This window comes from Danio aesculapii, chromosome 12, assembly GCF_903798145.1.
Source record: "Danio aesculapii chromosome 12, fDanAes4.1, whole genome shotgun sequence".
Classification (NCBI taxonomy): Eukaryota; Metazoa; Chordata; class Actinopteri; order Cypriniformes; family Danionidae; genus Danio; species Danio aesculapii.
Window position 1 is genome coordinate 36200339 of NC_079446.1, and position 13945 is coordinate 36214283.

At 37.7% G+C, this 13945-nt stretch overlaps 1 protein-coding gene across 1 annotated transcript in view; it reads right to left on the reverse strand.

Moving 5' to 3' along the window:
* Positions 1 to 13034, reverse strand: part of bahcc1b (BAH domain and coiled-coil containing 1b) — a 152476-nt gene extending 139442 nt beyond the window's left edge. Inside the window, exons 1-2 of the mRNA XM_056470163.1 lie at positions 12850 to 13034; positions 10378 to 10710 (exon numbers count right to left, since the gene is read on the reverse strand). Coding sequence (XP_056326138.1) covers positions 10378 to 10549 — 172 coding nt within the window. The 5' untranslated portion in view covers positions 10550 to 10710; positions 12850 to 13034. The remainder of the gene's footprint in view (positions 1 to 10377; positions 10711 to 12849) is intronic.
* Positions 13035 to 13945: the final 911 nt, after the last annotated feature.

A 13945-nucleotide genomic window follows, 5' to 3' on the forward strand; every position in this document is an offset into this window, starting at 1 on the left:
AATCACAGTCATTATGTTGCCATGCTGATAGCCGCTGTGCATGTTTGTGTCCTAATTGAGCTGCACAGTACACCTGACCGGAGATCAGCTGCTTGGGAACAAAGCAAGCCAGCCAGGCCATACTGCTTTCCTTCAAGCAGTTAAGTGTTAAATCTGTGCATTTGGGGGCTGGGATGGGAGGACCTGTTCAGATTATTGGAATGAGACCCGCATGTTTTGACATGTCGTTCGCTTTGCAGAATTTGACTCGTGGGAGGAGTGAAGCTGAGAATTAGTGTGGTCAAATAAGGCTTTGTTTTTCTGTGCATTCTGGGTAAAAATGGCAAGGCCAAAGTCCAGAAATAGAACAGGGGCTATTATGGGATCCATGGAAGGCTGGCTCCGTGTTCAGGCATGACTGTGTGGTCACGGTGGTCACGGCACTGTCTTCCCCCACAGCTAGCCAACCTCCTGCTGAGTCTGAGAAACGCTAATCAAAACCAGAGAGAGAGAGAGACAGACAAAGAGAGAGAGAGAAAAGCAAAAAAATAATAGAAATGCAAACAAAAAGATTCAGGAAGACGATTAGGGAGGGATGAAAGTGAGCAAGGAAAACTCAACAAGCAATCAAAGCACGGGCCAAAGACAAAGGCGACGCGTCAACCAGAGTTTTGTTTTAATCAGAGAACATGAAAATATTCAGACATGCGGCTCGAAAGCAACAAGTCCCTCTCGAATTAAAGCTTTCTCTATAACGAGAGAGGAAAACAGAGAGAGAGAGAGAGAGAGAGAGAGAGTGTGTGTGCGTCCCTCGAGACTGATTAATATTGAATTCCTGATGCTAATCTTTGTTTTGTGCTTTTTTTTCTGTACTGGTGTGGAAGCCGACGTGTCCTTAAAAAGCATGCTTTATGTATATTTAATGAAGGCTCTGCATACATTTAGAGCGCTCGTCTTGCTGTGTGGTATCCTTGTATGATCACATACTGCCACATACTGCTCAAGACACCCAAATATCGAAATATACAATGTGCTTTTTTAGAATATTCACATGAATCATGAGATACATTTTGTTTAATAATGTAAAACGGTGACAAGCATAGACAAAAAACAAGGTACTAAATGATAACTGCGTGGATATGATCTTCACTGGTGAGTGTGTGTGTGTGCACCTGGTATATACAGGTGTCAGATGCCACCGCAGCATAAAATCCTTGATGATATTGCCAGATATCATCTAAGTATCTGATGGTGATGAGCTCAGCACAGATGTGAAATTATCTGTGCCTAGGCGGGACGATCTGACCTTGACGAGGACACACAGACTAATCGATTATTGATCGCTGTATGCACACACATGCACAAACACACTGAATTATACAGCATCCACCATTCAGAACACAATAGGGCTGGGCGATATGGCAAAAATGCAGTCTCGATAATTATTTTTCCATATTGAACGATAATGATATATATTTCGATGTCAGTTGTAAATGCTTCCAGATTTAAATGAGTGTCCCAACAATAATTAAAGCCACAAAAATTAGAGGATCCATTAAATGGCATAAAAATTTCGGCTGATAAATCTTCAGTGGCCGAAAATTTGGTGCATATCTAATAGCAACACACTTCCAGATTCTCAATGTTGCACATTTCTGTTGTGTAATTGTCTCTTAGATCAATGTAGAGTCAAAAAATCAAGAGCTTATCATTGCTATTGACAAAAATTTATCGTGATTTGATTTAATATTGCTTATTGGCCCAGCCCTAGAACACACACACACACACACATTTCCAAAAAAAAAAGAAGAAGTAGATTTCCTAGTTCCTCCTAGCAAACACAGTCAGGACTGTCACCAGTTTGCTCGTCCAATCACACATCCTCACCACAGAATGGAAGCACTTTCAAGGTTTTGTTTTTGCAGCCTATTTAAAATGTCATTTCTCCCTCACTATCAGACATCAAAGCCATTGTGGAGGGCTTTTATTTTCTAAGCCAAATCCCAAAATTGTTTCTCATTTACAAAAGCTGGCTGCAGGCCAAGTCAAAGTTTGGACTTAATAATGACAGCGGAGCAAGAGACAGTGCGAGGGAACGAGTGCAGGAGGAGAGAGAGAGAGAGAGAGATTCCCCACATGGTTATAATATGCTGTGGTGGTTGAGTCCATCAGTCGAGGTGTCACAATGAAAAGTAGCTCGCAGGATGTAGCAAGCAGCATGCAAGCGCACACACATACACATGAAAGAAAGAACATATTCTGCTCAAACCAAGAACAAAAACGGACACTTTACAGGGATCAACAGAAAAAGATGGTCTGCTGGTCCTGGCCAGCGTGTTGTGTTAAATTTTATTTTCAGAAATGTTAGTACTTACTTTTTTTGACATACAAATTTTGCAAACTGTTAAATGAATTCATTTTAATTATTTGTTTAAATTGAAATGACAAGCATATGCTTCTTTTATTTGTATGTAGAGCTGGCCGATCAATTCGGTATTAGTTTTTTCAAGATGTGGCTTACACGACGCGCATATGAGAGCAATTTTCTATTTTTCAGCCACACCAAGTTGAAAACATTTTTCCGAATGCGAACACATCTCGATTAATGTAAGTAGAACTAACCAATTTACTTCACACTTTGTATGGAATATACACATTTCAGTAATAACGGCAGGCTAAATACCTCAGACAAACACGGCTCATCCAAACACTGCAGTGCTTTTTACTTTCCTCCATAAACTTGCATCAGAGCAGCAGCAATGGTTTGTCTGTTTGTCATCCTCTGAGAAAACGGTTAATGGTCGCCTAGTTACAAAAAGACAGCAGGGGAGCGCGAGCGCAAAGTGCATTGAAAATGATGAAGGATACCACATGCTCACGCTTGTCAGAATAATAACACACATGAAACTGAGTGTGGTGGCTAGCAGCAGTGAGGAGATTGTAAATAAAAAAGGATGTAGGATGTTGCTTTTTGGTTCCTTTTCTTGTGCATCCCAGCCACTAGACCCCATCTGAATGATGTTTTAGCACAGGGGGTAATGTACTCACTCGGTTCTTTGATTTGAAAGGTCAGATTTGATTATCATAATTCGTTTTGTTTACAGAGTTTGAGGTTTGCTGTATCATTATTATTCACACCTTAAAGTTTGCTTTGATTGTTCAGTTTTTATGCTTTACTTTTACACACACTTTGTAACATTTTATTAATCAAGTTTAAGAGTCTCTTTAACACTTATGTTTATTTTATTATAAAGAGATCAGATATTTTGATTAAATATTTTAGTTTTTGACTATTAAAACTATTTGCCTTAGTAATGTTGGTAAATTAAAATAAAGTGGTTTAACAAATCCTAATATTCCTAAATGGATTGTTCAAAAATATTCAATAATTATCAATACCAACATTTTTTTGCAATATCGCCCAGCTCTACTAATACCTTTAGTCAAAATATAATACGTGGAGATGTTTTGTATTTATAATCTAAGCATAATCTGATTATTTAAAAAATTTAATAACATAAAATTTTATTGACCTAATTTGATCAATTCAATTTTTAAAAAGAAGCCATTTTCCTGAGGGAAGCTAATTCTGATCTGGCCTACTACTAGCAGAACACCAAATCCTAACTGTTGAGTCTTGATCTGAATCACATTTAAAGATCTTTTTATATCTATTCACACAAACATTAGACACTTTGCTGTTTTGTGCAACATTAACAAGAGCATACATCGCGTTTTAATCTGCAGTCTAAACTCATTTTCAAAGCGCTGAAGAAACCTATTACACATTTCAGAAAAGAAAAGTGTAACTCCCTAAAGAAAATGTGTCAAAATGAGTGAGATAGCTGAAAGAATCATGCTAAGCTAAACAATAATAAAATGAAGAAGAGGAAAAAAAACTGGGTGTTAAACTGATGAAATCCAAACAGCAATGTTGACGAGTCAGGAGGGCTGTTTTCTTGTGAAAATGTGAGCCAGTAGGAAACAGAGAAGGAAGAGGAGGAGGAGATTGAGAAAGGGAGGGAGAGAGAGAGAGAGAAAGAAAGAGGGAGTCTGACAGCTGTATAAATGAGCTCTGTAGCTCATGGCGCCCCAGAGTACTGCCTCATTGTTGTGCTGATCCAATGTACAGCAGATGAACCCAGGGTTTAAAAGTTGAACTGTGCATGTGTGTGTGTGTGTGTGTGTGTGTGTGTGTGTGTGTATGCATGCATATCAGTGTCTATTTACCCTTTTTTGCATTCGTTATTAGAGTTAGCTTATATGCTTTTCCAATTGTGTCTGTGTGCATTCAGTTTAACAACCTCTCCATTGAGCATATTTTAAACCTAGCCGCTTCTCAAGTATCAGTTGCAGAAGGGTGACAATTTTCAGATTTGATGTGAAAACACCGTATCATGTGTCAGGTGTGTAATAGGTGCATATTCATTTCTGAGTTGCCATGCATGCCATGAGTGTCATTTAATCTGACTTCCTGATTTAAATTCTCCTGCTTTGCATTATATCTAGTTTGCAAATGTCTTGTCAGCAAAAAAAACAAGCATATTAATTTGATTAAGTGCACCAAAGCTAGATTTAATATGTGGTTTTTACATGATACAGCAGAGATGCCAAAACTAGGCCCACGGGCCAAAGTCGGCCCATGGTAACCTTTGATTTGGCCCGCCGAGGGTGAATGATGGGAATTCTTTTGAGATTGTCAATACAAATTTAACGTAACCCTTTGTTTGTTTTATTGTTAAACGCTAACTGAAATGGTCAATTAAATGGTGTAAATTAATCAGATTTTGTTTAAATATACATACTGTCACCAGACCATGCAGACACTTTGGTGAGCAAAGCCAAAGGCAGATTCTGCTTGACTAGTGTATTCAGCTTTGAACTCCACTGTGTTACAAATGTAATTGTTTATGGTTTTATTGAAGTTATCATTTAAAAAGTTATACTGCATTACTTAATATGATTTTAAGTAATGTTTTCTGTTTATTTTGAAATATTATTTAATAAATTAAGAAAATACCCATGGCAATTTTTATGTAATTTGGCGTACAGTGCTCAGCATATATAAGTAGACTCCTCACAAATCTATCTTTTACATTCATATTTTTAATAGGAAGCTATACAACATTATATTTGTGCATATACATTCGATTAGTCAGTACTGAGGCCAAATCTGGAGCTTATCTAACAAAATAACTTACGATAATGTCCAAAAACTAGTCCACCCAAATTTATATGTCATAGAAAAATATTAAATACAAATTTATAAAAGAGAAAAAAAATTTGCTGACTAAAATATGATTTTAATAAATATATCTGTTTAATAAATTTGTTTTGTTTAAATGCACTAAAATACATCACCTATATTCATTGAGAAATTGTAAAAAATGTTCATTTTCAAAATGGGGTGTACTCAATTATGCTGAGCACCATATTTACCTTTGGCAGCTTGGGCATTCTTGTGATACAGTTTTCAACCGAATACTTAAACCATTTTGTGAGTTTCTCATTTAAACAATGTGGATTTTGGGTTCTACAAAATACAAAGAACACAAACTTTTGAAAACTGCTTTTTAGAAGAATATTTGCAGCTATAGATTTTTAGAATTTGCATTTTTAGAAAATTTCCTCTATAACAGTGGTAGGGATCCTATGGCACTTGAGCCACATGTGGCTTTTTGACTTAAACACGTGGCTCTCCAGCTGTCTCCCTTCAATAATATTTTACAGTTTAAAACTGCAAACACAGAAAATGAAAATACAATTCCTATACCCTTTTAATTGAATTTTTTACAGCAAAATTAATAAAAACTCAGTTTATAATAAAAGAAAGTTTGATCAATGCATGTGTGCGGTGTTGTGGATAAACTTGAATCGCAACAGCTATAACATCTATAGGCATAACCTTGGATAAAAATATCACGGTTTCACAGCATTGTGATTAATGCTCTAAAATAAGTTAATGTCTGAGTAAAAAACAAAAAAAAAATCCCTTTGTACACAATATATCTTATTTTGAGAAACATTTGAAATATTTTGGAGCAGTAAACATGGCTAAATAATTTAAACGAATCATTGACTGCTGCTGTCTTCATTAGTTTCTAAAACACTGATTTCTTCACAATTTAAAATGGATATTTTCTGCTGGAGATAAAGTTGTCCTAAAAATAAAAAATAAAATAAAACAATAAAAAAACTTTCATATGCTATAGGAACAGTATAGCAGAAAATTTTAAAACATTGACTTTTCTAAGATGCGGTTTACCTTGAAAGCAATTATCATCTCATGCCTAGCCATCTAATACTACTGCTCTTGAACTTCTCAGAAGTATTATTTTGAAGCACAATTTATTTTGTCATAAATATAAAAGAAATTACATATAGTCCATGAACATTAAATTCCTTTTCTTTATGACGTTCCTTTTGTGGAACACAAAGAAAACATTTTGGAACTGTTCTCTGTCCATTCGAGGAAAGCACCTATTTTAAATTATTTGAAAAACATATGACAAACATATTTATATTTTTTTCCACTGAAAATATAAGCCTAAGATAATTGGTATTTCATAAATGCGACTAAATGATGACAGATTTGTCTCTTGGGTGAACTATCCGTTTAAGGTGGATGCAGGTGAGTCGGTTTCAGCGTATTTTGGAAAGCACCATGTTGGCCTTCATGAGTGATCTCGTGACGCTAACGGCACAGCTGTGCTTTTGGGGAACGTGGCCCTGATCAATAGGCATCGAAAGTGATGATATTCCGAGCGCTGCAGCGGGTAATACATATTTTATAGGTGCACATAAAAAGGTGTACGTATCAATTATTAATAAATGATTTTCTGCCGGCATTGATGACGTGCAGATGCATTGTTTGAGGGGGCAGCGGTGATAGGTGCAGTCGGGCCAGGGCGTTGGGACTCTTTCAGTCTGCTGAGGCACATCAAACAGTGAAAGAAGAGACTGTGGGGTGGAGGGGAGGGGGCTACGATGTCGCTTCTGCCAACGGGGCTCTGCTGAATCACACACACACACACACACACACACACACACACACGCATACACACAAACGGAGCGTCGTACACTCGCGCACAGCACTCAGCTGGCAGGCATAGTGAGTGGCGATGGAACACGCCAGGCTCTGTGCTACCAAGCAGAGGTAATTGGGCCAGATTACCAACCAGGTGGAAACATTCAGTCGCTCTTTTTCCTCTTCTCCCTCTCACTCTCTCTCTCTCTCTCTTTTAGTCACTTTCTCGCTATTTTGGAGAAGCGGAGAAAACGCATGCTATGGAATCACGTTCATTCCAAAACCAATTGATTTACCATCTAGGCTATGTATCAGAGATTATCTATTAGAAGACACAGAGACAGGTAAAACGGAAAGAGAAAGAATGAGAGATACTAACTAGTGCGAACGCACTAATTTAAACTACAAGCCCTATCAAAGGCGAATGGCCTGGGGGCAGCAGTACCTCAGTGCAGAGCAGGGAGCGCCGCAGAGGAACGAGTGGACGGGAGGTTGAGACAGGTTAAGATCAACAGTAGCGCAGACACTGCATTGTTAAATCAGGACTCAAGGCACAGAGAAGCGAGAAAGGAAGAAGTGATATGAAAGAAGGCCGACCGAGGTTTGACAGGGCAGACCGGTGCTTTTGCAGGAACAAGACTGCTGTGGCACAAAACTACAAAATAACTCTTTGTAACGCCAGGGGTGAGGGCAACCACCACGTGGATGACTGTGGCCGACGGGTTCCACTAACGTGAACTATGGGTTGATTTTGGTTGCATCTGAAAATAACTATTGTTTTTCTTAATACATCTAAAGATCTGTAATTTTCTGACTTGGTTTGATTTTTTTTTTATTGCAGACCCATGACTTTTAATCGTTTCTCATTAACATGTATGGTACTCGTATAAGTGTGAATGTGCGAAATAGTGTATTTTAGTATATAAAATAAATAAATAGGTGATGGAAGGAAAATGAATTAACAAAATGTAACAATTTTCTAATTTATGCACAAACAAAATGGACAAAACCAGTCGGTGCGCACACGCACACATAGGCCTACACATTACATAAACCTACACCAATATTCCATGTAAACAAAAAGTGCAAGGTCTAAAACTTAAATATAAACTACATTTATCCTAGTATATCATGTAAAATAATACACACAGTATTATAATGCCTATTCTGTATGAGCAAAAAAGACACCTGTGTTGATTAAAAAGCCATAGCGGAAGAACAAGAAATTGATACGAGCGCACACACATAGTTATACACACACACACACACACACATACACACACACACGCAATGATGCACCTGTATGGCATGAGCTGGCGTCCGCCTTGAGGCAGACGTTACAGACATCTGCTGAGGATATGGAGGAAAGAAAAGAAAGAGAGAGAGGGGGAAAGAAAGAAGAAAAGGAGATCCTACTGTACACATTACCCGCGCGCGCTGCCGGAGCAGCATTTGATGTGCACGCGAGACCTGAGCAGCACAACAAAATCCATCAATCTACCGGCGGTGCGGCTTTTAAATGTATTCAACTCGACGACAGTCGTCAAAGAAAGAGACAATGAACTGATTCTACATTAGAGATGAAAAATAACGACAGGAAGATATGCATTCACCCGAAAGCAGATATCTTGTGGACTTTAGTGGTCCGTCTCCGTGTGAAGCGCTGGCACAGTTATTTGTGTAAAAAACAAAAAATAATACTTTTAAAAAGACAGTGGGTGAGGAGGGTATAGCAGCGGGAGGTCGGAGAGAAAGACAGCCGCTAACGACCCCATCAGTATCCGCGCGCATTCACCGTGCGCCGGGGACCATCAGGGTCAGCGAGCGCTACGATAGATCTCGCTTACTGAAATTTCCTACAACACAGCGAACGTCATGTGTCGAATTCGAGTGAAAATACATCAGCTGAGCCTAAAGTACAGCAAATGTAATGTCTCAAATTTAGGTGGAAATATTTTAGTCTAAAACACAGCAGACATTGTGCCCCAATTGGAAATACAATTATATAATTCACACTATATGAAAATACCACATATAACTTATTATTGAATACTCTCTCTCTCTCTCTCTCTCTCTCTCTCTCTCTCTCTCTCTCTCTCTCGATATAAATAAATAAATAAATATATATATATATATATATATATATATATATATATATATATATATATATATATATATATATATATATATATATATATGTAAGTACGTATGATACACACTTTTGTATAATTTAAAAAAAACGTATACAATAAAATACTTCATTAAAATTGTAAATATGCACACCTACTACAACAACGCCAAGGGACATTTAATTTATAGTTTGAAACCGCTGGGCACAATGAATAAACCAATAGGCATCAGTCAAAGGGGTGGCTATCTCAACCATATGAAAAGTTAAATATAATGTAAAATGACAAATAATGACATTTTTGTACATTCTCTGAATTGCTTTTTGATTAATAACAAAAAGTTGAAGCATTCACTGATTGACGCATTCATATGCCCGAATACTAAGTTATATCTCATTAATAACCAAAATGCAAAGTGTACCTCTATCCCAAAGGTACTTTGAATGCTGGAGACACTTGTTAAATCTAATGCATGCACTGTCAACTCATTCGCACCCCGTCACATCACCGCTCAATATAGAAACCGGATTTTCTGGTATTACAGACGCCTCTTTTAGCACACGCACACATACACAGAGAGCTACTGACCCTAATCTTGGAGACTTTTCGAACCACAGCGCTGACACACACACACACACACGCATACACACACACACACACACACACCAAAGCTTGTGTTATTAACTTAAAGCAGCTGTGGCAGCAAACCACTCAAAGATGCACCCTAATAATTAACAGAAAATCACAGGGCATTACTACAATAGATTCTACCAAACAACTTATTTTGAAAAACATGTCTCAATGAACGTAAAACAAAGAGGACAATTCAGCTTTAAAGGAACAGTTCAATATTTAAAAAAAAAAAAATACATATTATTTATTAATCAACAATAAATATCAAATATAATATCCAGCTCACTATAAATAATCTACAGCCTATAAGGGAAATTTTCCTATCTGCTTTTATGAAACGCAAAAATGACCAACCTTAGGATACAAGAAACGATCAGCGTTTCCGTAGCTCATGTCAGACATACATGTTCAAATTTTGAATAAAACGCTGTAATTCACACAACTGTGACTATATTGACTCCATGGCAAAAGCTTATTTCCAGTAAGACATTAATTTTCCAATTAAAAACATAAATAAGTATAACATCGTGCTATAAAGTTGGACTACTTAATTGTGCCTAAAGTGTTTTAAACGCGTCCACTTATCGACAGGAAAGCACAGCGTCTTACCTGAATGTGGAGGCATCGGTATGTGTGAAGGGTAATATTTTCCAGGCTGAAAGTGACCGGGATGCTGCACTGTTGTGTGCCCGGCAGAGGTGATCCTCGAGGCGGCTCTGTGAACCAGCGCGCCTCGCTCTGCCAGAAGGTGCGGCGGAGGAGCGAAATCCCGGCCTTCCATCCCGATAAAAAACGGTAAATCCGAAATCCAGAGCGGGAATCCGTGAGAACCTATCCGAACGCCGCCCAGATGTTATAATCCCGTTAAGAGTTTCGCTTAGGTCTTGCATTCAGCACAGTTTTGGCTCTGACGGCCAAAAAAGTATGTCCCGGTCATGTTTTCTGCAACACAAAAATCATTAAAAAATGTTTAAATTACAAACCAGTTACACCGAGTGAATGATACAAATCCACAAGATCGTATCATGTTAGTATCCTTTAATGGTAATCCTTCATTGAAAACACCAAGATTGTACGTCCATTGCTGCGACTGCTGCATAAACACAAATTCTCCGCTCGACTCTCTCATCTCACCACAATTGAGCGAGCTTGCAGCACACCTCCACTTTTACACAGAAGACTCTCTGCAGGCTATACACCATTCACAGAGACATGCCAGGATCAATACATTTTTACAATATCCTCACGCCTATATGGTAAAAACCAAGGACATTTTAAGCAAAAAAGAGGGAAAGTGGACAAAGCTAAATCAGTCTTTCTGTCATTCACTCGACGAGATGAAAACATTGGGAAAATCTATACTCGCTGACGTTTGGTACGACGGACTCCATTACAAACACTAATTTATTTAATTCATCCAACTATACATATATTTTATTATTTCCATTTTGCCTTAATGAAACGGTTTGGATCATCTGAACTGCATCAGTCTCGTTTTTTGGGGGTAACAACACAACGTATGATGGCGTCTATATTTCACCTTTGGCCTCTGGTCCTTATGTTTCCTAAATCATCGATACAAGTAACATAGTATGATCTTACAATATTGCAGATTGTGTCTTGTCACGGCAAAATGGTGCAATGAGAGAACTGTCATGCGCTGTTAGTAATATACGAGATTTGTTTCAAAACATCATCATAAGATGCTTGCATAAAGTAGTCTACTTTTGCCAGACTATTAAAATTGTAAGGCAATATAAAGAAAGGCCAACAGAATTACAAAATCTCCAGCGAATGGTGCTCATTTTATCACAATGAGTGAACAGATAATGCAACAAAGACATTTTGATCAAGTTTGAATGTCCAGCTGTGCTTCCCATTCATTCTAAATTCCAAACCATAAACGAAAGACATAGGTCATATCTACAGATATTAGACGTTATTGACGTTCAGACTGGTGAATATAGTGGATGTTTTACGCGTATTACTAAATGAGGCCCTAAGACGTTAGAAGTTCCAGTTTGGAGTGTGAGGATGGTTGCGGTGGCAAATTGTTGTAGCTCTATGCTTTCATTAAAAACAAAACTGAGAGGTTGTAGAATAGTGAATTGGCGTCCACAATATTAGGCCTATACGCACCGACTCAAAATAAGCATACGCAAAATAAAAATCTTAAAGAATAGGCTCTCTGAAGTGCAGAATTAAATGCAGTGCAACATTTTTGCGCTGACAAAGGACATACCTGCAAATATGTATAATTTCTGTGACAATTATGTATCATTTCATAAAAAGAAATTGGGCAGAAATTTTAAAACATGGAGTATTTCAACGCAGTAACCTCCCACTATTAACCAAAGCCGAACTTTTAACATTTATTGGGATCTGAGATCTATTAGATTTGGCTCGGAGGACGGATGGGAGGTGAGGAGGAGCACATGAAAGAACAGGTTTCCTAAAGAAGGATTTGAGTGGTAGGAAATGTCCTTTCAAGCTCTGCTAAAAGCCAGACAATTGTATGCACCATTTTATTTCAAATTAAAACACGTCTTTACAATAACAACCTTTGAAAACTAAAATGTATTTAACAAGACGATAGTCATTTATAACTCCACAATGCCCAAAATTAATTTAGCACATAAACTGTATAAAGGTTTAAACGCTTTTATCCTTTGATGTCGATTGCACATCAGTTTCCAAATGCATGCTGGATTCAGTCTTTCAAAGAATGTGTAATTGCACTTACATTTTTGTATACACTATTAGTCAGTAAGACATTAATGTACTCGCCATAAATAAAATGTATTAATTATTATAAATTTCCATATTAATTAAGCCTTTCACAAATCAATTATTATAATAAGTGAGGGTTGTTATCATTGGGTGGTTGTTGTGTTTGCTGATGGTTTTGTTGTTCAAAGAAACAGATTAGGATGAAAATTAATAAATATTGTTCTTCCGCCCCCTTCAACATAATTTTTCTATAACGCCAGATGTTCTGTAAAAAAAGTAAGAGCAGCTCTTGAAGGCAAATGTTTATTGTTGCACGCATATAAATGTATACAATATAAACGAATTACTTACTGGTAAGTTATTCCTTGCAAAACAACAAATGGCTTTAAAAAAACATGATACAAAAATACGCAAAGGAGAGCAGAAGCAGAATAAAAACATGGAAATGGTTACATCCTAGAGTCTGCTGATTGCAGTGCGTGTGCAGTGCAGAAGTTCGGAGATGCACCGTAGTAGTAAGAGCTTCTGCTGAATCGAGCCCCGTACAAGCAGTCAGAGGCTCTTTCCTGAATCTGCTAGTGCCACTCAAGAAGAAGAGGGGGAGGTGACTGGGGGAGCAGTCGCGCCCATTGGTCTAATACCTACATGTCAATAAGCTCGTGCAGCGCGCCCCAGGATAAACAGTGGCTCCGATTGGACGGCTCTCTGAGCCAATGGCGTATCAGCTGGATCATCTAAACAAAACGGCGGGCGCTTTATTTGAGCTTTCCTGTCTCGCGACGAGTTCAGTGAGAGGCGCGACCACATGGATACTTATGCAGCCTAGAGTGCCATTATTTAAATGACTTCAAAGACAGAAAGAAATGCAATTTGCGCCATTTGTGTTTCCGATTCTGCTTTTTGAGCCAATACGAAAAGTAAGCCATGCAAACATAAACAATTGTAACATGCAAGATATATAGAGTTTTTAAAATTATGTTTACTATAAAATAAATGAACGAAATTCAAGGTGTAGCATATCATCAGGCATGTGTAAATAAACCCAGAACAAAGAAGAAATCGTATACATCTGCTTAAATTAATATTCAATCTCTAATTCTTTTTTCCCAGTGATGGGTTGCAGCTGGAAGGGCATCCGCTGCGTAAAACATATGCTGGATAAATTGGCGGTTCATTCTGCTGTGGCGACCCCAGATTAATAAAGGGACTAATTCAAAAAGAAAATGAATGAATAAATAATTATTTTTAAAAATGCAGTATCATTCGATTTCAAACATGTGAGGTTTAAGAAACTGAGAATCCAGATCACCAGTAAAATGAACAGTTTTAACCCACAACACGTCAGGATGCTAAGAAGTCACTTACAGTCTAAACTATGGTGAATGGCAAATGAAGGGTTAAAAACCTGGGCCTCGTTCTGAAAACTGTTTGATTGGTTGGCGTGTTG